A 25,610-nucleotide genomic window follows, 5' to 3' on the forward strand; every position below is an offset into this window, starting at 1 on the left:
AGACTAGACTATAGACTAGACTATAGACTAGACTATAGACTAGACTATAGACTATACTATAGACTAGACTATAGACTAGACTATAATTTGTTTTAAGCTGATACTTTTCTAAATTTTTCGTGCCTGAGTACGATCGAAAGCTTTATGAGCGGTGCCTATACTTTATTAACAATTACTTCGTGTCATTACGTTAATCATACGTTGATAAGCAAGGAAGTTATCAATTTTGTGTATTCTTTGTTTATCTTCTTTACATTTGCTGCAAATATTTTTCTTGTAAATTTCTTTAATTTTAGGGTCATAAAAAAGAGAGAATTTTTTTCATATTTAGGTAGAACATTGTATTTCCTTTCCAAATACATATCTAACATGTAGCAATATCCTCGATGTAAAAACAAAAGTTAATTTTTCCTACAGCACAAAGCACAGTGTGTCTTATATTGCTGTAATTTATGATTTTAAATTAATTTTACCATATTGTTTAAAACATAGCTCAATATTTTTCATTGACTTCGAAGAATATTTTAACACTATCAAGCTATTGCACACATTCGTCTGTTTAAAGAACTATAGAGTCTAAATTGGAGAAAATATATATTAATTAGAGGGTTCATAGGCTCTGTTATTTAATAATAGTTCTTTAGAGTGTCTCCCTTAGAAAGGTATTCCCTTCTCAAAACAAATCCTTTATAGGTAAATAATGAAACATTTCAAACTCATACTAGAAAGAATAATAAATACTACATATTTTTACACAAGCTAATTCAAAATGACTATAATTAATTTGTGGTTTTTGCATACAACAATAGTAAATTAAAAGAGAAACAAATATGTCAATTACTATTACTCACTCAAACAAAAATCTTAAAGAAGTTGTAAACCTAAATAAAATGGTTTTACAAAGAAATAATATAACTTAAAAATCACTTAAGTGAGAAAGTGGTATTTGTGTAAAATACATTTCGAACTAAATGAGAATTATAAGTCTCCATTTTACTAAACCTAAAGTAAATTAGCTACTTTCATAAAAGTTGTGGTGTAAAAATGGGAAGACTTGTAAAATTGCTAATTTTTACATTTTTCAAAAGTATTTGAAAGTTATGTAACTCATTTGTAAAGCCATAAAATATTTTTTATTTCAAATGTATAACTAAACACACCCTGTAATTTAAATATATAAGCCAATGAAAATTTTAATGGAAAATTATTATACATATTTAAGAAATTTTACAAAAAAAAGAACAAATAAACAGAAACCAAATAAATGACACGCATATAAACAAAAATATAATAGTAGGTAATTATTTACACATACATTTATATATAGATATTTACATACGCATACAGTTATTTAAAATAATTAAGACTAGATTTCATTTAATAAAAATTTAAATACTTTTATTAAATATTTTTTTCTTTACTACAGGCTTAGAACGGGTCGCTGAGGAGCTAATGGGGCGCAGGAAATGGAAGCAATATCAAGAAACATTAATGCGAACCCACTTAAATTCCGACCAATTTGTTGCATCAATCGAAGACAACAATATCGAACTGAAGAAAGAGCTGGATAAGTTTAAAAACGGTGAATTTATAGAAATCATTGAAACAGCAACAATAGAAACCCAAAACCTCGAAGAAAACCACCGCAAAAATATAGAGAAAAATTTAACACAACAAACACAACAGCAGCAGCAACCACAACATAAAGAGCAAGAGCACGAGAGCGTTAAGGAACCTACTCAACAAGAACAGGAAATAGAAAAAGAAACAGTAACAGAAGATAATAAACATCACATTAAAACACAAAATAAAATAGAAAACAAACAGGTTATAGAAGATAAAAAGGATACTAAAGAAATTATAACAGGTAGTTTTTTCATTTTTTCTAAAAATATCAAAATTTTTTTTTATTTCTTAATAATTTTATACACAATCTAGCATCACAATTGGAAAACCCAGAAACTGTTAATACTAACAATAATAATTCATCACTTAAAATCGCCAATAACAATAATACAGCAACAGTAGCAGCAGCAGCATCATCAGACATCACCGTTAAAGATTTAAAATTAATTGAAGAATCATCATTATCTGCTAAAAGTCCATTAACGTCACCGCCACCACCACCAGATCCCATCGATTGGAAACCGAATGATAAGTGTCATTTTTGTGTTAACGGTAAATTACTCACAGTGAACGCTAAAGGAGAATTAGTGGCCGAATCTGGCCCTACCGGGTCTGAAACGGACCACATACAAAAAGTAAGTTTGTAGGGGGATTTCAACTTTACTTTTGTAGCAAAATTATCTCACATTTTTATACTCTTCACTTTCGTGGGAAGGGTATAGTTATATAAGTTTGTCATTTCATTTGTAATTGGATCCGTCTTTGAGTTGAAATCAATTTTGTGAAGACATGCTTTCGAGAAGTTTCCTATTTTTAATCAGCAAAATCTATCTATAAATAAGGGAGATATGAGCAAAAATCCGAGACAAGCTTTGCAAATTAAAAAAATAAAATTGTTTGCATGTTTTGACATAAAAGCAACAACAACATTGCTTTTTGAAAAAAACGTATGTTTGGATGTGTGTTAGTTTTAATGTTTTGAAAGTTTTTGTATTTTTCTAAAAAGCTTTTTCACAAAAATAAAATTTATTTTTGTATTAGTTTTTCTTAAAGCTTTTTTTACTTTTAATTAATATTGTTTTTTCTATTTCAATGAAAACTTTTTATAAAATAACTTTTTAACAAAAAGTTAAGAAAAACTACAATTTTATGGAAAAGCGATAAGCTTTTACATAGAGAGGTTTTGCTAATAAGCTTCTGCATAAAAAATATTTTTGAAAGCTTTTCTACAGAAAAATTTTTTTACTTTTGCAAAGTTTTTGGTAATTTTTTTTATAGAAAAAGTTTTTTAAAGCTCTTGCCTAGAAAAACTTTTTGCTAAAAAGTTGTTTCATATAAAATTAATTTGAAAGCTTTTCTACAGAAAATAGGTTTTTAGACTTTTTTATATCTTTTGCACAAAAGGTTTTTCAAAGAATAAGTTTATCTTAAAAAGCTTTTCTAAAACAAAAAGGCTTTGACATGGAAAGTTTTTGCTAAAAAGTTTCTTCATAGAAAATACTTTTGAAAGCTTTTCCACATTTTTTTTAACTTTTGTATAGTTTCTGTTAAAAATCTTTTTTCAGTTTTTTAAAGCCTTTGCATAGAAAAAGTTTATTTTAAAAGCTTTTTCATAGAAAATGTTTTTAAAATCTTTTCCACGTAAAAAATTTTTTTTATATTTTTTTCTCAAAAAGTTTTTCAAAGTAAAAGTTTAACTTAAAAAGCTTTTAAAAAAAGTGCCTTTGCATAGATAGTTTTCGTTAAAAAGCTGCTTTATAGAAAATGATTTTTAATAGCTTTTCCACAGAAAACATTTCTTTCTTAACTTTTATATAGTTTCTGTTTCTGCTTTTGGATAGAGAAAGTTTATTTAAAAAGCTTTTTCATAGAAAATGTTTTTAAAATCTTTTCCACAGAAAAAGTTTTTTTATATTATCTGCTCTAAAGGTTTTTCGAAGTAGATATTTTTCTTAAAAAGATTTTTTAAAGCAAAAAAGCTTTAAAATAGAGAGTTTTTGTTAAAAAGCTTTTCATAGAAAATATTTTTTAAAGCTTATCCACAGAAACAATTTTTTTAACTTTTGTAAAGTTTCTGTTAAAAAGTTTTTTTATAGAATATTTTTTAAAGCTTTTGCATAGAGTACTTTTTTTTTAAAAGCTTTTTTTTCATAAAAAATTGATTTTTCATAAAAAATTGATCTCATTCTGCTCAAATAGTTTTTCAAAGTAAAAGTTTTTCTTAAAAAGCTATTTTAAAGCAAAAAGGCTTTTGCATAAACAGTTTTCGTTAAAAAGCTTCTTCATATAAAATATTTTTGAAAGCTTTTCCATAGAAACCATTTTTTTAACTTTTATATAGTTTCTGTTAAAATTTTTTTTTTCATAGAAAAAGTTTTTTAAAGCTTTAGGAAAGTTTTTTATAGAATTTTTTTTTTTAATTTTTCGACAGAAAAAGACTTTTTATACATTCTGCTCCAAACTTTTTTTTTCAAAGAATAAATTTTTATTCTAAAGCAAAAAGCTTTTCCATAAAAAAAAATTACAATATTTTCCTGAAAAGCTTGCTCTTGTTCTCAAGACGTTTTTATAACTTTATTTTATTAATTAATTTTTCCTAACAGTTGGATTGCGAAAGTGATTCAAACGAATCCTCATCCGTTGCCGCCAATACAAATGGTAATTTACCATTAATGACTGGTACCACCGAGTCAATGACGGATAATAATCGTGTAAGATTAAACAAGTTACTAACGCAAAAAATGGCTTCAATGGATTCAGTGGCAGCACAATTTGCCGCCATACAATCAATGTTACCAAGTGGGTATTAATTAATATTAATATAACAAATCAATTATATCTTAAATGTTCGATTTATTAAAACAAAATTTTCACCAGATTTCAATTGGATGAATCAACAACAACAACAGCAACAATCTCAACCAGATTCGGTTACACCAACTACCTCAGATACATCAGCCGCCGCAATAAGTCCCTCTCTAAAGGATTCACCAAGTCCCAGTGATGCCACCGGTGAACAGCCTTTAGATTTAAGTTCCAAACCGTCTCCAAATTCATCAGTTAGTGGTGATTTGAAGAGTGTTAGGTAAGTTTTTATTTTAAAGAAATATATATATATATATTTATATATTTTTAAATTTATAAATAAAAGAATTTACTTTAGTTTAGTTACTTCGCTGTCTTGTCATGTTATATTTAAAAGAAAATCTCAATCTACAGAAGATTTTGAAAGAATTCCCTTTAGTAAAAATTATTGTTGTTTGAAAGAGAAAAAATATATATAAAGTCAAGTAATTTCTTTTAGATTTTTGTCTGTTGCAACAACAATTACAGTCAACATTAATACAGCAATTAAAACATGCTACAACATGTCGCGACAACATTGAAAATTTATATGGAATTTTTTTTTTTCGCAATTTTTTGTGAAAAACATAATTTTTTTGTTGCTATTGCACGTATTTTCAGACATTTGGGAAATGCAATACGTCAGCAGCAGCAACAACAACAATTAAGTAAAAGATGCACTCACTTGTGTTGTTGGGTTGTTATTTGCAGACTGTGGCCTCAATAACTGTAGAGGGTGGGTAAGGTGGTTTATCATATTGAGAATGTGTAGCAAGCATTATACAAGTACCTCCGAACAGCTACAGACGAAGGTGTGATTAAATCTACATAAAACAAGACAAAAATATATTTTTGTTAAATGTTAAAAAATAATTCTATGAAAAACCTTCCAAAATAAAAAAAATGGGGAAATGTTGAGCAGGGGTTTATTAGTAGTAGAAGGGGGTTTTCAGCAAAGCAATTTATAATAGACTAGACTTGAACATGAATAGGTGCTAAACAACAGTAACGACATGATGCATCATCTACAACAGCATTGCAGCTATGCTAAACAATTGAAATGTTGTTCTTGTTATTACTGTTTTAGTTAGTAGGAATATAATTTTTTGTTGGAAAAATAAATATAGAAAAATATAAATAAGTACTATGAACCAAAAAATATGTACTCATATGTAAAAAAAAACTCATGAAATTTAAGTCCTAAAATGTTAAAAGCATTTTTAACACATTCAGCAACAACAACAATAACACTTATGTATTCAGGGTGTTTGTATGGGAGTAAATTTACGAAAAATGTACATATATTTTATTTATCATTACCCATGCACAAATAATATGTGGTACAGTGGGCTCAAAAAGTTGCAAAGTTGATAAAATTTTTGAGCGTAAAAGTTTAATGAAAAAAGTTTTTAGAATTTTTTGCAATTTTTTTTCATAAAAAAGTTTTATAAAAAAGTTTTTGATTAAAATGTTTTTCATGCTAAATATTTTTTATTAAAATTTATTTTCCTAAAAAGAAAGACTTCAAAGATTTTAGTACGAAAAATAATAAAAACGTTTTCTTTAATAACTTTTTTGGAACAGGGTTTTCGCAGATATTTTTGATAAAAAGCTAGTCTATGAAAAAATTTAATTTGTTTTTAGAAAAAAGCTTTTTCATTGATTTTTAATTTGACAGAAAAAGATTTTATTGAGATTTTTAAAAATAATTTTGGATAAAAAAAGCTTTTAGTACAGCTTAATATAAAAAGCTTTTTTCAATAAAGAAAAGTTTATTCAAATAAAAAGTTTCATAGAAAAAATTGTTAAAAGTTTTTGCAAAAAATTTTTTTCATAAAAAACATTTTGTAAAATTTTTTTTTTTTTTTCAAGAAGCTTTTTTACAAAAAATTGTAATTTTTTTCATACAAAATATTGATAAAAAAATTCGATAAAAAGCTTTTTTTAGAAAATGTTTTTCATTGACTTATTTATATTATTATGCAAAAATTATACTGTTAAGTGTTAAAAAGCTTTTTAGTACGATTTTTTATAAAAAGCTTTTTCATTAAAGTCAAGTTTACTCTTAGAAAAAGTTCCATAGGAAAAGTTGTTAAAGCTTTTTTAAAAAAAGTCTTTTTATAGAACAAAATTTAGGAAAAAAGTCTTTCTTTTAAGTACAATGTGTTTTCAGCAAGATTTTTTATAACAGTTTTCTTTAAAAGCTTTTTTCTGTAACAGGTTTTTCGCAGAAAAATATTTGATGAAAAGCTAGTCTATAAATAATCAAAAAAGCTTTTAACAAACAAAAATTTTAATAATTTTGAATTAATTTTTTTATCACAGTTTTTTTATAAAAAGCCTTTTCATTATAGACAAGTTAACTCGTAGAAAAAGTTTCATAGGAAAAGTTGTTAAAGCTTTTGTAAAGAAAGTCTTTTTATAGAACAAAATTTTCGAAAAATCTTTCTTATAAGTACAATGTGTGTTCAACAAGCTTTTTTATAAAAGTTTTCTTTAAAAGCTTTTTTCTGTAACAGGTTTATCGCAGAAAAATTTTTATAAAAAAATTAATCAGAAAAGCTTTTAACAAACAAAAATTTTATTAATTTTGGATAAAAAGCTTTTTCTTTTTCTTAGAAAAAGCTTTTTCATTAATTTTTTTGATCACAGTTTTTTATAAAAAGCCTTTTCATTATAGACAAGTTAACTCGCAGAAAAAGCTGCATAGGAAAAGTTATTAAAAGTTTTTGTTACGAAAGTCTTTTTATGGAACAACATTTTTGAAAAAACTTTTATATAAGTAGAATATTTTTTCAACAAGCTTTTTTATAAATGTTTTCTTTAAAAGCTTTTTTCTATAATAGGTTTAACGCAGACAAAAGTTTGATAAAAAGCTAGTCTATAAATTTTTTTTTTTTTTAATTTTGGATAAAAAAGCTTTTTCTTAGAAAATGTTTTTTATTAAAATTGCCTTTTTAAATTTTTCAAGATTAATTCAGCATAAAAAAAGCTTTTTTGGAACAGTTTTTTTTTATAAAAAGTTATTTCATTGAATTTTAATTAAAAGCTATTTTAAAGAAAAAGTTTTTTAAATAAAATGATTTCATTGAAAAGGTAAATAAAAAGCTTTTCCTTAACAAAAGCATTAGATAAAAAGCATTTTAATAGGAAAAACATTTTGTAATAAAATTTTTTATTAGAGCAAAATTTTAATTAAAATGTCTTTTCCATTTAAAAAAGTTTTAGTTGAAAAGCTTTTGCATAGAAAAACATTTTGATACAAAGCTTTTTCATAAAAATCAACACATAGAAAAGTTTTTTTATTAAAAAAGATTTTTCATAAAAAAGTTTTTTCTTATAGAAAAATTAAAAAGAAAATTTGATTAAAAGCTTTTTCAAAAAAAATAATAGCTTTCTGAAAAAAATATTTTTGTTAAAAGTCTTTATTTTATATTTTATTCATAAAAATTTTTTTCATAAAAAAGCTCTATCATCAGAACTTTTTTATTTAAAATTTAAAAAGCAGCTTTTATAAAGTTTTTAATATCATTCAAGAGTCATTCATGAACTTATATTTAAATCCCCTTTAGTTCACAATCCAGACCACCTTGTTGTAATTTTTGCTCAATTTTTCCCAAATTATTATTTCTCTTAAATTTTTTTTATTATAATTTTGGTTTTGTTGTTGTTCTTACTCTCCACTTTACTTATTATAATATTCGTTATTATTTTTTTTTTGTTATTATAACTGTTGTTGTCATTATAATTGTTGTTGTTGTTGCTGTTGTTTGTTTCCCTGTCATTTAAAGGACAGTGTCAGTTGCACTTTTATTATTATTGTCATTATTATTATTATTGTTGTTGTTGCTGTTATATATAGTAGAAAACATTGTATTTGTGGTTGTTGGTGTTGTGTTTTTTTAAACTGCCACCACTACCACTGCCTGCTTACAGAAATTAACTTTAGCTTGATTTTTAAAATGTTTTGGACCATCATCATCTACTAGCAACACCTCTCTCACCTCTTGCGATTTTTTTTTTTTTTTTGTAAATGTATATATTTCTTTTTTTTTGGTATAAAACATTTTTTACGAATATTTTCCCCATTTCGGGTATGCTTTTTTGTACTTTTTTTGCATTTGCGCAATTAGTATTTTCAGTTTTTTATACGTTTTTTTGTTGTTGTTGTTGCAGTGTGTTTTATGTGAATTAACATTTTGTGAAACCTTTTCCTCATTCTGCATTCAAAACTGAAAAAAATATATTAACATCAACTCGGTTTTAGCTCATCTCATTATAAAATGTTTCTTTTGGGGCGGAGGAGGCAGGGCTTGCAATTTTTTTAAAGGTTTTATTAAACTTTAAAATGAACAAAATCATTTAAAATAAATTTGTGACGTCACACGTCCACAACAGCATATATTGGCCTGATCAATATTCTTAAGAAATACGGAATTCTTAAATTGTTTTAGACCTTTTATTAGTTTATTTATCCCATAAATCTGTTCTGTTTTTCTGTTAACTATTATCTCGCAAAAAAAAATAATTCGAAACACACAAACAAATCAAATGATTTTTATTTCAACAAATTAAATGAATCACATTTATACAAACTGATTCACGGAAATTTTCAAAACCTCAATTTGTTCTTATCGCAATTATAGTCTTGCTTATTTTTAATTGTTTCAAATACATTCCCCCATCTGTCCGTCTATATGAATCATGTCCACATGTAGAAAAGCAACAAAACGCTGCAATAATAATAACAAAATAATTTCAAATAGTTTATAATAAAACAAAAGACTTTATTGTTTAGTGTTTTATTATTGTTAGTGGTTTGGTTTTAAGAAACCCAAAACTATTAAACAAAAACAAAAATATATTTTTGTTACAAATTGCGTTTTTTTCATTCGGTATGCATTAAAAATATTGTATTTAATTTCTTTTTAAACAACATTGAACTAAAATCAATAAACACTAGTTTTCTATTAACACTTGTTTATTAAATAATAGAAAAAAAGGAAAACTTATAGACACAGACACAAGCACATACCCAGCAAAAACTTTCATTACCAATTAAGGGGTTTAAATGTAAAAAAATAATCCTTATTTTAACAAGGTGATATCAAATGGTAAGGTCTTAACACAAACGCTTACAAGTAATTCACGGAAATGATGACTAATGATTTAAAAAGTCTTAAAAATACATTACTAGACTACTTCTATATCATCAGGATGATATATAATAGTTATTGAACATGTAAGCGGTTACTGTCGTAAATCATTACCAAGTTTTTGCTGGTTATTTAACATCTAAACAACAAAATGGGAACACTTGTCTACACATACATATAACGTTCTATAAACATACATATAGACTTACATACATACAAACGTTTTTGAAAAATTATAGAAATAAAATACCCGGCAAATTACTTCAAAGACACGTTTTCAACACACAATCTCACACATGCATACATATGTATGTATGTATGTACAATGTACATATGATTATGATTATAAGGAAAAAATAATGAAGAGGAGAAAAAAATCAACACTCTCTTACACATACACATATTACATACATATAGTACCCCCCTATACAGAGTTTCTTAAGAAAGTTTTCTTTGTTTAGATTAAATTCTATAATTTTAAATATTAAAAGAAAAATATGATGTTAAGTGTAAATATGGGAATTTTTGAAATAGTACAGATATCAGCTAATTTGGAAATTTTTGGGATCCAAACTTGAATTTTATACCAAAATTATTTAACCTTTAAAGTTCTGATCTCAAAATAAATGTGTGTGTAAACTTCTACCTTTAATTTAGTACATAGCAGGCAAGGAAAATTCAATACTTTAGTACTTTTTTAATAGCGATAACCCTAGGACATTTTCGGTACTTCTTCTAACTTATAAACTTTTGATCAGTAGTCTAGTCTAGTCTATAGTCTATAGTCTAGTCTATAGTCTAGTCTATAGTCTAGTCTATAGTCTAGTCTATAGTCTAGTCTATAGTCTAGTCTATAGTCTAGTCTATAGTCTAGTCTATAGTCTAGTCTATAGTCTAGTCTATAGCTAGCTATGTCAGCTATAGTTAGTCTATATCTAGTCTATGTCTAGTCTAGTTAGATAGTCTAGTCTATAGTCTAGTCTATAGTCTAGTCTATGTCAGTCTATATTAGTCATAGTTCTAGTCTAGTCTATAGTCTAGTCTATAGTCTAGTCTAGTCTAGTTATGTATAGTATATCTATCATATTTAGTCTATAGTTAGTCTATAGTCTAGTTATATTAGTTTAGTCTAGTTGTTAGTCTATAGTCTAGTCTTTCTAGTCTATAGTCTAGTTATGGTCTAGTTATAGTCTATCTAGTCTAGTCTATGTTTCTATAGTTAGTCATAGTAGTCATAGTCTAGTCTAGAGTCTAGTCTAGGTTATAGTCTAGTCTATAGTCTAGTCTATAGTCTCAGTCTATAGTTAGTCTTAGTCTAGAGTTAGTCTATCAGTCTAGCTTAGTCTATATAGTCTAGTCTAGTTCTAGTATAGTCTAGTCTATAGTCTATAGTCTAGTCTATAGTCTAGTCTATAGTCTAGTCTATGTCTAGCTATAGTCTAGTCTATAGTCTAGTCTATAGTCTAGTCATAGTCTTAGTATAGTCTATAGTCTATAGTCTAGTCTATAGTCTAGTCTATAGTCTAGTCTATAGTCTAGTCTATAGTCTAGTCTATAGTCTAGTCTATAGTCTAGTCTATAGTCTAGTCTATAGTCTAGTCTATAGTCTAGTCTATAGTCTAGTCTATAGTCTAGTCTATAGTCTAGTCTATAGTCTAGTCTATAGTCTAGTCTATAGTCTAGTCTATAGTCTAGTCTATAGTCTAGTCTATAGTCTAGTCTATAGTCTAGTCTATAGTCTAGTCTATAGTCTAGTCTATAGTCTAGTCTATAGTCTAGTCTATAGTCTAGTCTATAGTCTAGTCTATAGTCTAGTCTATAGTCTAGTCTATAGTCTAGTCTATAGTCTAGTCTATAGTCTAGTCTATAGTCTAGTCTATAGTCTAGTCTATAGTCTAGTCTATAGTCTAGTCTATAGTCTAGTCTATAGTCTAGTCTATAGTCTAGTCTATAGTCTAGTCTATAGTCTAGTCTATAGTCTAGTCTATAGTCTAGTCTATAGTCTAGTCTATAGTCTAGTCTATAGTCTAGTCTATAGTCTAGTCTATAGTCTAGTCTATAGTCTAGTCTATAGTCTAGTCTATAGTCTAGTCTATAGTCTAGTCTATAGTCTAGTCTATAGTCTAGTCTATGTCTAGTCTATAGTCTAGTCTATGTCTAGTCTATGTCTAGTCTAGTCTATAGTCTAGTCTATAGTCTCTATAGTCTAGTCTATAGTCTAGTCTATAGTCTAGTCTATAGTCTAGTCATGTCTAGTCATAGTCTAGTCTATAGTCTAGTCTATAGTCTAGTCTATAGTCTAGTCTATAGTCTAGTCTATAGTCTAGTCTATAGTCTAGTCTATAGTCTAGTCTATAGTCTAGTCTATAGTCTAGTCTATAGTCTAGTCTATAGTCTAGTCTATAGTCTAGTCTATAGTCTAGTCTATAGTCTAGTCTATAGTCTAGTCTATAGTCTAGTCTATAGTCTAGTCTATAGTCTAGTCTATAGTCTATGCTCTTTTTCTATTCTTGCCCGAATATGGTTAAAAGCGATCCATTATTTCGCCTAGCCCCCATATAACGCTTCAAAATATTACACATTTGTAACATAATCACAGATGTAGGGTATCATATAGCCGGCCATGGCTTATTCTTATTTATTTCGTTGTAAGTTAGTACCATTTAAAAATTTAAATTTTCCATGCCTGGTACATAGAGTACATGAGTATGTGGAATATTTTTTCTATGACAAAAAACCCAAATTCATCATACCACCCGTTAAACACATATGAAGAATGAAATATTTAGACTTTTCTTGTAAAATGTAAAAAAATGTCTGAGTATGTGGTATGTGTGTTTTACACATATACACACACGAGGACAACACAATTAAGAACCACTTTACAAAAAATCTGACGTTGCAAAAATTTTTGATTTTTTGAACGTTTATTATTATTTTCTATTATTATGCTGCATTATTACAATATTTCTATATTCTTTCATTTTGTTATGGTGATTTTTTTTTTGTGTGGAAATTTCGAAGGCACCTATAGACCTCTCTCACTCACTGACTGACTACTATCACTAACACAACAACATTCTCATTATTGTCCTGTTCTTGTGGCGGCTGTGGCTGCAGCAACAGCAGTTGTAGCTTGTAACGTAATTTTTGTCATCGTCTTCATTTTCATTTCCCTCAACAACGTCGTCATTCTCATCAACATCATCTGGTGTCAGTTTAAGTCAAAAAAAGTACGTTATTTTTTTTAAGCTCTGAATATTTTTTGTGTGTAAATAATTGAGTCTATGTGTGTAAGTTTGATTTTGGATGTGTGTGCGTTTATATGAAATGAAAACATTGGATGCCATGCACTTCACACTGCGCACCAGACAGAAATGAGTGCATCATATCGATCGTTTATGTATTTTTTTTGTTTTTCTTCTTCCTTCACTTTCTGATTTTTTTTCTTTCATGTTGTTCTTCTACTCATAATTCGTTGGCAGTTTTTTGTAGTTGTTTTTGGTACTATTTTTTTTAACCACAACGTGCTTTTTTCTTTATTACATTTTTATAATGTCTTTCGGTTTTTTTATTATAAATTTTAAACACAAAAAAAAGACGTTAGAAAATGTGTAAAGAAAATAAAATGTGCACAAAAATCGTTTTTCTATAAGTATGATTTGTCTATGTCACTGTCTGTCTATGCAGTTTTTTTTGTTCTTGTTGTATATTCCTTAAGTCCACCGACCCAAATGTCAAAACGACTAACATTAAAATAAAACACAAGTAAAAATAGTAGAAGAGTCACACACACACACACACTATAAATGTCCTTCTAAGCCCTTACTCATACTCACCTTATTTTACGTAATTGTGTGTTTGTGCGGGAGAGTATGTTTTTAGTAAACATTGTTTGTGTATGTGTTTACTTTTGTTTGTTAAAGTAGGAAGAAGAATTTTTAGTTTAAAGCAAACGAAGGACAAAAAAAGCTGCAATTTGTCATAGTTTTTGAAAAGGATAGACTTTTTTTGAAGTTTTCTATTTTATGCATTAAAGTAACCCACGCTAAAGAAGTTTTCCATTATTTACACAGACGAACGCAAAAAATATTGATTTGAATTCCCGACAAAAAAAAAAACTAAATCACTAAGACAGAAATATGAACAAAAAAAAATAGTTTTAAAACAATTTAATATTTCTTTGTTTAAAAAGCCTAACAAACTTTATTAAGAAACTTTTGCGATATCATAAGTTTTCAGTAGAAAGTTTATCGATAAACAAAAAATATCGATAACGAAACCGATAAAAATATAATTTCTTACAAAGAAATTTTGTTGTTAATAACTCAGGCCGATAAAATATTTTTTATACCCTGAGACCAACTTAGACGTTTCTAATAGATTGAAACGCTGAAACCTGAATCCAAATATGACTTCAGATTTTCTTCATCATATCAGGGATTTGAGATATTGTGTACTAACATTTTGGGGTTTTTTGAGACGTTGCAACAGCACCAAGACAATGTTATTTATAAAATGTTGTACGCTTTCTGAAAGTCCATCCCGTAATCTTTAAAATGAGAGCTTAACATCTGATATATCTTCCTTATTTTTTGATCCGCCAAATCCAAATATGACTTCAGATTTTCTTCATCATATCCGAGATTGTGTCCTGAAATTTTGGGTTTTTTTTTGGACGTTACAACAGCACCAAGACAACCTTGTTTATAAAATATTGTAGGCCATCTGAAAGTCTATTCCGTCATCTTTCAAATGAGGGCTTAACATCTGATATATCTTCCTTATTTTTCGAGATAACTTCACCTAAATCTTGAAAACTCATTGTTTTCGGTATATTTTGGTATTTATTCCATACATTATTATAGTTCGAAGATTATTATGCTTTGTAAATATTGTTTATAACGAGCAAAAGATTGCATCCACAGCTATCTAAGATTGTTCCAATCGACTCCAAATCGCTTTCTGTTTCGACTGAACGATGTCTGTCCGTCCGTTAATTTCAATGGATGATATCACAGAAACTACAGCAGTTTTTTTAACAATTCAAAAAGTAGTTTCATAGGAAAGATTTAGGCGAAATGTAGAACAAATAAAGTTTTTGTTAATTTATTGTTATATCAAGCTTTTTGGAGAAGATGACAGAATGGACTTTCAGAATGTTGTACGTTTTATAAATAAAGTTATCTTGGTGCTGGGCCAAAAACACGACATCTCAAATCCTAGATGTGATGAAGAAATTCTGAGGCCAGATTCGAATTAAGCGCGGATCAATCCTTTAGAAATGTATATTTTAGTGTTTGGGTTAAAAATTTGTCGGACTGTGTCCAATTTTTAACTAAAACTCAATATTTTTTGTGTTTATTTCAAAAATTCTTTGTTAACTTATGGATTTTTTAAATTTTAAATCCCTTTCAATTTACCCCTCATTCATAAAATTATCAATCGTTTATTATAGGTTTATTACGCAGTTAACTTATACTTTTTTACAACAAATACATATCAACAACTTTAATTACAAAAATCGTTTAAAACCATTTTTTGGTTGATTTTTTTTTAAAGATACAGATTAAGTCATGTGCAATAAACAACAACAACAATACTACAATTAACATTTCTCCATACCTTTACGGTATTAAAACCAACAGCAACAACAACATGTAATAAATTTACAAAAACGAAAACTGCATTCATTGTTCAGACCAACAAATTGCAATCGTCACACATTACTAAGTGTGGGATGCAACGAAAAATGCGCCGAAAAAAAACCAAAAAATCAACCCTTTTTATTTTAACACAAATTGCAACGAAATTTCTGAAAAACACACAAACACATTAACATAAACATATTATACAAAAAATGCTAAAACACGCACACAAATAAACGACAAAAAACACAGAAATAAACGCAGTCTATATAAAAACCCCCAAAAAAAAGTAACAACAACGGAAAAATGAGAATAAATAAATGAGTGAATATGAGTGGGAATGGATTTGTGCATACAATTGTATTACATGCGTGTGTTTTTATTAGGAAAAAAAAAACGAAAGCAAACAACAACAACAACAACAAGAACAACAGCAGCATATAAAACATAGTGCAATAATCGTGCAACAAAAACAAAAGCAGTTACAACTGCAATTGCAACAGAGCAAACACACACACACACCCCAGCAAATAGTAAATGAAAATCAAAAAAAAAAGAACTGCAGCAATTGCAGTTTAAAAGTGTGTCTGTGAACACAAGTACAACGATGATGATGATGATGATGATGAAAAGGTAGACGACACACGCAAGCGACACTGAATATTTTTTTCGTTTTTTTCCCCTAGAACAGTGTTCTTTTTTATTTGTTTTTTTTTTATACTGTGTTCTCTTTTTTATTATTATTTCACTGCAAATTACAAAGTTTTTTTTGCATTTTTGCTGTTGCAATTTTCAACACAGACACACTAGAGAGAGGGGTTTTAATGGCAGGAGCAGAGATGGCAGTTGGTAGCAGCAACAACAACAACAACGACAACGAAAAAAAGTAAATAAAAATCACCAAATTACAACCCAAAAAAAATGCAACAAAAAAGAAATTGACGGAAAAAAACGAAAACGTATTTAATGACAAAAATCCAAATGGTTTTTATGTTTTTAATACCCAAACCTCCAGACAGCAGAATGATGATGTATTTTTTTCGTATTTAAATGCTGCATATTTTGTTGTTGTTGGTAGAATGCAATGAATGCATTTTGATTTAACTTGTATATTTATGTATGAATTAAAAAAATAAAAACAGAGATTCGCAAACAACATTTTGGAATTGGATTTTTTAAAAAAAAATTTAGAAAATCTCTTATATTGCATAATTTTTAAATAACATATCGATAACATGAATTATTTAATGAAAATTTATCGATAACATAAATTTTCTACTGAAACTTTATCGATAACTGACATTTTCTTTAGATGATCAATCGATTACTAAAATTTTGTAAAAAACTAGGATTTTATATAGACAATTTATCGATAGCATGAATTTATTATAAGATATTTATCGATAACTCAAATATTCTACAAGAAATGTATCACTAGTATAAATTTTGTAAAAATTATATTTCGATAACTACAATTTTCTGCAAAAATTTATCGATAACTATAATTATAGAATATCTGAAAACTTCAATAGAAAATGTATCGATAACTAAAATTATCAACAGAAAATTTATCGATAACTAAAATTTTATATACAATATTTATCGATAACCAGAATTTTCTATTAAAATTTATTAATAACTAGAATATTCTGTAAAAATTTAAGTTTATGAGAAATTTTCTAGAAAATTTATCGAGAATTGGAATTTTATTTAAAGAATTTTTTTTTAAATTTATCGAAAACTAAAATTTTCTACAGAAAATTTATCGATAATAAAAATTTTTTTAACAAAATTTACCTAATATGGCGATAACTGAAATTTTCATGAATTTTTGATAGAAAATTTATCGATAACTTGAATTGTTTACAGAAAATTGATTAATAACTAGAATTTTGTATAGAATATTTATCAATAACTACAATTTTCTATAGATTATTTATCGATAATTAGAATTTTCTGTATAAATTTATCGATAACTTAGGTCTTCTATAGATTTTTTTTTCAATAATAAGTTTTAGTATGAAAAAAACATATTATATCGATAACTTCTCTATAATAAATAACATTATCACGATTTTTCTGGAAAAATTATCGATATCTACAATTTTTTATAAAAATTTATCGATAACTGGAATTTTTTTTTTTTTTTTTTTTTTGAAAAATCTTCTTTAAGACAATTAGCAACAACAATATTTTTTTTAATTTTTATCCAAATTTTCTAAAAAGGTTTCCAATAATTCGAATAACATTTAAGAACTCCTGTTCCCCTGGTCTTCACCCTAAACAAAATATAAAATAAAATACATGCACAATTATTTGTCTGTGACAAGATGTTAAGGACTTGCAAATTCGACATGCTTTAAACAACAGCTTCCTCACCTGTCTGGCTTTGCTCACAAGTCTGAGTATAATTTGCAACAAAAACACGGGTATGGTAAATCTTTATATGTACAACCAACCAGTCAGTCAACCTTCGTGTTTCCTTGGCTCCCCATCTATAAGTACGTTTGGCTGTATAGAAGAAGTAGTCTGTCAAAAATTTGTTGTTTTGGTATTTTTTTACCTACATCTCCGACATCTTTTGTATAACCTTCATTTTCCAGCAAAAGTCTTTTTGTTAAATGTGTTTTTTTTCTATACAATTTTGTTACGAATTGAGAGAACAATGTAAGAAAAACAACACACAAAAATCGTAGTCACTTTCCGGTTTACTGCAGCATAAAGATGTGGAGTTTCCGTTACGTTTTGTTTTTCTATGTTACTTTTACCTTTTTTAGCTTAAACACATGCGGACATGTTTAAAAACATCCTTTTTGGGAAGATTTTTTTTTGTTTTTTGTATGGTTGCAGGAAGTGTCCCTAAAATTTGTTGTAACATGCACATGCAGTTGAATTGAAAACATTTTCCGACATTTTTTTCCATGTTTCAAGTGCAAATGAAAAACAGTTATGAAAAAATCACAAACAAAGAAAGCAACAGAAAAGAACTGTCATCTAATGAACTTCAAAAAAAGATGTTAGATGTCTTCTTAGTTTGAAAACAACACTTGTCATCTTTATATCTCTCTATGACCCATCAACCATCATTATAATCATTCTCTTCATAATGAACATTGTCATCGTCATTACTTTCGTCATCATACATTATTTCCATCAAGTATTTTGGTATCTCCCTCCAAAAAAAAAGCAACAGAATTTTATTCATCCTTTATATAAGCAAAGGGAATTTTTTTTTTATTTTTGCTGCCTGTCCAAGATTTTTAGCAAAAAAACCTACTCTTGTTTGTCTTTGTCTTTATAGTCTCTGTTTCCTAAAATCATCAGGGGACTTTACCAAAAATAAAAAAGAATTTTAAAAATGAAGTTGTTTTTTTTTTCTTTCGTAATGAAGTCACTTCAAATCAGTACTTTTATTTGAATGTTGCATGCAACAATTCAAAAAGAAGCTTTAAAACAGTAATAAAGAAAATAACTGTCAAAACCAATCATTTACTAACCAAAATAAAACAAAAATATGTGAAATGAACTTCAAAAAGTTATATTTGTTGCTTGATTGGAGTTTTTTAATAACCATAAATGTTTTATTCTATTTTTAGAAATGGGTATCAGAAAAATATTAAAAAGGCTAATTTGTTTTCAAATATTTATTTTACTCAAAAATATTTCAACTAATAATTTTTTTAGTTCAGTTCTAGCTCAGTTCTAGTTCAGTTCTAGTTCAGTTCTAGTTCAGTTCTAGTTCAGTTCTAGTTCAGTTCTAGTTCAGTTCTAGTTCAGTTCTAGTTCAGTTCTAGTTCAGTTCTAGTTCAGTTCTAGTTCAGTTCTAGTTCAGTTCTAGTTCAGTTCTAGTTCAGTTCTAGTTCAGTTCTAGTTCAGTTCTAGTTCTGTTCTTGTTCTGTTCTATTTCTGTTCTAGTTCTGTTCTAGTTCTGTTCTAGTTCTGTTCTAGTTCTGTTCTAGTTCTGTTCTAGTTCTGTTCTAGTTCTGTTCTAGTTCTGTTCTAGTTCTGTTCTAGTTCTGTTCTAGTTCTGTTCTAGTTCTGTTCTAGTGTTCTAGTTCTGTTCTAGTTCTGTTCTAGTTCTGTTCTAGTTCTGTTCTAGTTCTGTTCTAGTTCTATTCTAGTTCTGTTCTAGTTCTGTTCTAGTTCTGTTCTAGTTCTGTTCTAGTTCTGTTCTAGTTCTGTTCTAGTTCTATTCTAGTTCTGTTCTAGTTCTGTTCTAGTTCTGTTCTAGTTCTGTTCTAGTTCTGTTCTAGTTCTGTTCTAGTTCTGTTCTAGTTCTGTTCTAGTTCTGTTCTAGTTCTGTTCTAGTTCTGTTCTAGTTCTGTTCTAGTTCTGTTCTAGTTCTGTTCTAGTTCTGTTCTAGTTCTGTTCTAGTTCTGTTCTAGTTCTGTTCTAGTTCTGTTCTAGTTCTGTTCTAGTTCTGTTCTAGTTCTGTTCTAGTTCTGTTCTAGTTCTGTTCTAGTTCTGTTCTAGTTCTGTTCTAGTTCTGTTCTAGTTCTGTTCTATTCTGTTCTAGTTCTGTTCTAGTTCTGTTCTAGTTCTGTTCTAGTTCTGTTCTAGTTCTGTTCTAGTTCTGTTCTAGTTCTGTTCTAGTTCTGTTCTGTTCTTTCTGTTCTGTTCTGTTCTGTTCTGTGTTCTGTTCTGTTCTAGTTCTGTTCTGTTCTAGTTCTGTTCTAGTTCTGTTCTAGTTCTGCTCTAGTTCTGTTCTAGTTCTGTTCTAGTTCTGTTCTAATTCTGTTCTAGCTCTGTTTTAGTTCTGTTCTAGTTCTGTTCTAGTTCTGTTCTAGTTCTGTTCTAGTTCTGTTCTAGTTCTGTTCTAGTTCTGTTCTAGTTCTGTTCTAGTTCTGTTCTAGTTCTGTTCTAGTTCTGTTCTAGTTCTGTTCTGTTCTAGTTCTGTTCTAGTTCTGTTCTAGTTCTGTTCTAGTTCTGTTCTAGTTGTGTTCTAGTTGTGTTCTAGTTCTGTTCTAGTTCTGTTTTAGTTCTGTTCTAGTTCTGTTCTAGTTCTGTTCTAGTTCTGTTCTAGTTCTGTTCTAGTTCTGTTCTAGTTCTGTTCTAGTTCTGTTCTAGTTCTGTTCTAGTTCTGTTCTAGTTCTGTTCTAGTTCTGTTCTAGTTCTGTTCTAGTTCTGTTTTAGTTCTGTTCTAGTTCTGTTCTGGTTCTGTTCTAGTTCTGTTCTAGTTCTGTTCTAGTTCTGTTCTAGTTCTGTTCTAGTTCTGTTCTAGTTCTGTTCTAGTTCTGTTCTAGTTCTGTTCTAGTTCTGTTCTAATTCAGTTCTAGTTCAGTTCTGATTTAGTTCCAGTTCTGTTATAGAGAATTTTTAGGCTAGATTTACTTTAGTTCAAGTTCTAAAAATTTAGAACATATTTACAATTTATGTTTAAAGCACTTCTGCTATTAATTTTTACTATGAATTAGTGTGGTTATCTACCTTTCCAAATTTAATACTAATCCTATAAGCTCCAGTACATTTAGCAATGGGGACAAATGAACGATAACATACATAAATACTATCTCAATTATTATTTTTTTTCCTTAATTTCACAAATATCAATGTCCTCATTATTTTTTATTACAAAAATGACAATGCAATGGCAACAACAAAAAATCTTATCACAACTCCAAAAAACCATGACACAATATTTATGAGAATATCAATAAAATTGCGTATAAAATCGTAGCAAATAACAACAACACATGAATGAATTTCTTAATATAAATTGCCTTCAATTTCATTTATCAGTTCAAATTTCGTCAATCAATGCAATCAATTCTACGCCAGAAACAATAATTGCATAAAGAATATAGCAACAAAATGTTGCATAATAATAGCGAACAATAATAATAATAAAAAAATGATTTAAAAATGATGTAATTTTTAAGCAATATAAGATACAAAGCGATATTTGCAAATTATTTTTGAAAGTCTTAAAGATTTTAAAAACCCCCGACAATAGGTAGAAATTAATCAGTCCTTTAAGAAAAGCCAAATTTTATGTTCATCAAGTTAATTAATATACACATAATAATTACTTTAAACTTGTTAATAATCATTACAATGTCTCTATCAACTTGCAGAATAAAATCATCACGTGCTACACCGGTTCCTTCAACACGTCGCACCTATAGTGAAGAAGATTTAAATAACGCTCTGCAAGAAATTCTCTCCGGTAGACTGGGCACGCGCAAAGCGGCCGTACAATTCAATGTACCTCGTTCAACGCTGCGCAATAAGATATACAAACTAACAACCGAGGCGAAACGTAATAACGAACAAGCTTCGCCTGAATTGTTACAGTTGCAGCAAGAACTCGAAAAAGAAATGTCCGGCGATGAAGAACCAGAGCTGGAGAGTAATTCATCAACGCCTCAACCGGATGATGTGGTCGTAACGCGCGTTTCAACACCAAATTTGCTGAAAAAATTATGCATCAATAATGGTGAGGGCTTGGAAGTTGGTAGTCACCCAGAGGATCAAAACTCTATGTTACATGCCTCACCCAAACCAGCTCATGCGGAATCCTCGAAACCTCAAACCACGGAAGGACTACCTGAACACAATACCCAAGCCCAAATAACAGCTTTGGATGCCGCACTACCGCTACTTTTGCAAACTCTCCTGCTGTCCGATAAAAACCTAAGAGATGTCTTTAGTGCTCTGCTTCTCAATTCCACCAATAATTTGAAGGATATTTTGTTGGGAGCTACAACAGCTGCTAACAGTGCTGCTGCGGCCAGTGGTAGTGAAAATAATAGCCTCAATAATGGAAATCAACAGCAGGACTACCGTCCACTCTTACAGATGTTGTTGCAACAGCAGCAGCAACAACAGCAGCAACCGACATCGTTTGCTAGCGGTCGGCGCCTACCAAAGTCTGATACACCCGAAACGAACTCTTCACTGGACCCGAATGAGGCCTGCGATGACCCCTCGGCGATATTGAAAATTCCGTCCTATACTCCAGTGGCTGGACCTTCCAACTCCATGGGTCCCAGCAGTTCGCGTGGTTCTCCAGCACTAGTGTGTCACAATAGCAACAGCAACTCGAATCGCAACGGCGACAGTCCCGGACCTTTGCTGCTGGCGGCAGCAGTCGCCCAAAAGTTAAGCAGTAAAAACCTCTCAGTTACACCTCCTTTACTACACGCTGGCGTCGATAACCAGTCACCACAGTCCTTGCGCATAAGTGATGTCATAGCCAATAGCATACATCGCACCATGAACGAGCAGGTCAACAAGGAGGCTGTGCATGCTGGTTCTGTTTCCCTCCTTGGCTATGGTGCGAACACTGAACGCAATAGTGTGGGGTCCATGTCGACGCCAGGCGATTATAAGAAGCCCACCATATCGGTAGTCAAGAATATAGGAGGCACGGACACCTCACGCTTTGGTACAGCACCAAACCTGCTAGCAGCAGATTTGGTGCAACACCACCATCACTCCGCTCATTTACAACATGCCCACCATCTAAGTCGCCAAGAGGCGGCCGCTCTGGCCGCTGGCAAAGGTACCCGACCCAAACGTGGAAAATATCGTAACTACGATCGCGATAGCTTGGTAGAGGCCGTTAAAGCCGTGCAGCGTGGTGAAATGTCGGTGCATAGAGCTGGTAGTTATTACGGAGTTCCACATTCGACACTAGAGTACAAGGTTAAAGAACGCCATCTAATGCGACCGCGCAAACGGGAGCCCAAGCCCCAACCGGGCTTAGACGGCACTAGCAATAGTTCAAAAACAAATGCCAACATTCCTGCAGGACTAACGGGTCTTGATAAACTGAAGGCCGGAAATGGTGGCGCCAATTCCAATTTGAAATTGGGTGGCGCCGGTATGAAAAACAATGGAGGCACTGGTGCGAACGCTTTTCCGGGTAATGCCGCAAATGGCATGAAACTGCCAATATTCGACCCCTCTTTAGCCCACTTGCAGTATACATCACCCCTCTTTTGGCAACACAACCAGGCGGCGGCATTCAGTCAGCTTCAAATGGACTTCAACCGCAATAGCACAGCGCCTTCAGCCACCTCACCAAATGAAGCCAACAGTGACATACTCAAGAATCACATGCAGAGATATCAAGATATGACGGGAGGAGGTGGTGGTGGAGCTGGCAGCGTAGGTGGTAATACCACAACAAACTCCTCCAATGGTCCCAGTCCGGTATCGAGTCCCATACTATCGGGTCAAGATATCAATAGAGCGCGAGAGCTATATGAAAGTAATGCGGCCAATGGAGCTTCATTTCTCGACGGTATTATACGCAAATCCCTCGATCGCAAAAGTAATGAAGTGAGTGCGGCCAGTACCAGTACGTCTGGTGGTGTGCTGCTGGATCAGTTGCTGATGAAAAAGACCCCTCTACCATTTACCAACAATCGTAGCAATGAGTACAACTCATTATCACCCTCTCACTTAGGAGCCATCAAACGTTCGGGCAGTCCACTTTCACTTAGTGGAACCTCCATTAAACGGGAACGTAATTCGCCACACAGTGGCCCAGCTAGTGATGATGACGACGAAACTTCCCAGAGTGGTGTAGACGAGAGTTACGAGAATAACAACAACAAGAGTGGTAACGGCGGCTTGAAGAGTTCATTGAGCCAGCGCAGTCGTTTGGGTTCACGAGACTCCAACTCCGAAACGGACAACAGCAGTTTGAAAAGTGAACTGCACCATCAACATCAGGGACATCACAATAATGGCAATAGTGCCATCAATATGCTGGATATAAATGGAGTTGGAGTGGGTGGCGGTGGTAGCAGTAGTTGTGGCGGCGTTAATGTTAAAACCGAAATTCCTAACCTCGAAACGGGCACCTCTATACTACAAGAGAAACTCTCACAAATCAAGGCCGAACAGCAAGAGAGCGAGGAAAACTTATAGAAGCAAATGCCATATGGAACAGCAGGTATAGGCGGAGGAGGAGGAGGAGTAGTAGGCATTATGGCACCACAACATTACGTAGGCCAACACTATCACCAGCCCCACCATCATCAGCATTCTCATGCTCATCTGCAACACACCTGGTATGAGCCTCAACAGCCACAACATCAAACTCATGCCAACTGGTATGCTGGAGTGGGCGGTGCCTTGGGCCCCGGCCAAAGTAGTAATGAAACATTAGCTAATAACTATTACAGTTACTGATTGCTCTAAAATATTTGTCAACCAAATGTGTAGGGAATATTTTAGACAACAAATTAAATTTAGTAAAATTAAGTTAAACAACAAAAATAACAAAAGTAAACAATTGAAGTGCGAACATACTACATTTATTATACAAAAAACATTTCTAAAGAGAGCAAGTGAAGTAAAGAGGAAGTAAAAAGGATTTAGTCAAAATTTATTTTTGTTTATTAAACAAGAATTAAGAAACAATAAAAAACAAAAAATACCAATAATTTAAACAGAAAACCCACAAAATTTAAATATATAAATAGATTTTAATAAAGAAAAAAAAACTTAAAAAATAATACAAACATACACATAAATATAAAAAGAAAACTAAAGAAAAGTGAAGACAAGTTAAAATAAAAAGAAAGAAGAAACATGATCTTTGTACAGAGCAAAAAAAAAGAAAGAAAAGTAAAAAATGTTTTAAACATGTTTTTTTTAAGCCCAAAACAAATATAGTTAATAATAATAATAACAACAACAACTACTTAACATAATAGTACTATATAGATTATTATAAAGACAAACATTCTCTTTATATACATATACATAGTATATAAATCTATTTACATATGTATGTATATTATAAAAAATTATTGTTTTTCTAATAAGTATATACAAACATCTATATATATAATATATATAAATGCATACATAAACAAATAAATAAATAAGTAACTCTACTATTTATTTCTGTTAGTATGTGTTTATAATCTTTAATATTTTTTGTATTTATTTTTTACTTTTTCAATTTTCTATGATTCTCTCTTTCATTTTGTTTTTTTGACAATCGACAAACAAAACAGAAGAAACAAAAACAACTTAAATAAGTAAATAAATCAAATAATTAAAACAATTAAAATCATTAATAAATAATAAACAAATAGGCACTTGTACAAAAATCTTTTTTTTTTTTTTTTAAACAAAAGAAAATATTGTGTTTTTAAATATAGACAAAGAAAAACAAACAAACAAACTATATACAATATTAACAAAAAAAACAACAACAATATTAAACTAAAACAGAACAATAATAAATCTAATCATAAATTGGTTAAATTAACAAATAAATATTTTAACTAAAATAATCATATTACACAAAACAACAACAAAATTTCGTTTTCTATTTAAAAATGTTTTTTTTGTTTTTAATTTCAATTTAAAT

The 25,610-nt window shown here is 29.9% G+C and overlaps 1 protein-coding gene across 1 annotated transcript; it reads left to right on the forward strand.

Annotated features, from left to right (window-relative positions):
• The first annotated feature begins 1,429 nt into the window (after window positions 1-1,429).
• Window positions 1,430-25,116, forward strand: LOC119605598 (mushroom body large-type Kenyon cell-specific protein 1). Its single transcript, XM_037958806.1, has 5 exons — window positions 1,430-1,867; window positions 1,939-2,261; window positions 4,230-4,425; window positions 4,504-4,711; window positions 21,349-25,116. Exons 1-5 carry the CDS (start codon window positions 1,453-1,455, stop codon window positions 24,152-24,154), a joined length of 3,948 nt encoding a protein of 1,315 aa, XP_037814734.1. The 5' UTR covers window positions 1,430-1,452; the 3' UTR covers window positions 24,155-25,116.
• Window positions 25,117-25,610: the final 494 nt, after the last annotated feature.

The sequence above is a fragment of the Lucilia sericata genome, unplaced genomic scaffold (genome assembly GCF_015586225.1).
Source record: "Lucilia sericata isolate MDLA Ls3-8-SP2 unplaced genomic scaffold, ASM1558622v1 Contig000500F_arrow, whole genome shotgun sequence".
Lineage (NCBI taxonomy): Eukaryota > Metazoa > Arthropoda > Insecta > Diptera > Calliphoridae > Lucilia > Lucilia sericata.

Excerpts from the sequence above, each read along its gene's own strand:
- LOC119605598 (XM_037958806.1), top strand. The coding sequence starts at position 1,453 with ATGGGGCGCAGGAAATGGAAGCAATATCAAGAAACATTAATGCGAACC. Across the intron at positions 1,868-1,938 it reads TACTAAAGAAATTATAACAG|CATCACAATTGGAAAACCCA; the intron begins GTAGTTTTTTCA and ends TACACAATCTAG. Across the intron at positions 4,426-4,503 it reads CATACAATCAATGTTACCAA|ATTTCAATTGGATGAATCAA; the intron begins GTGGGTATTAAT and ends AATTTTCACCAG.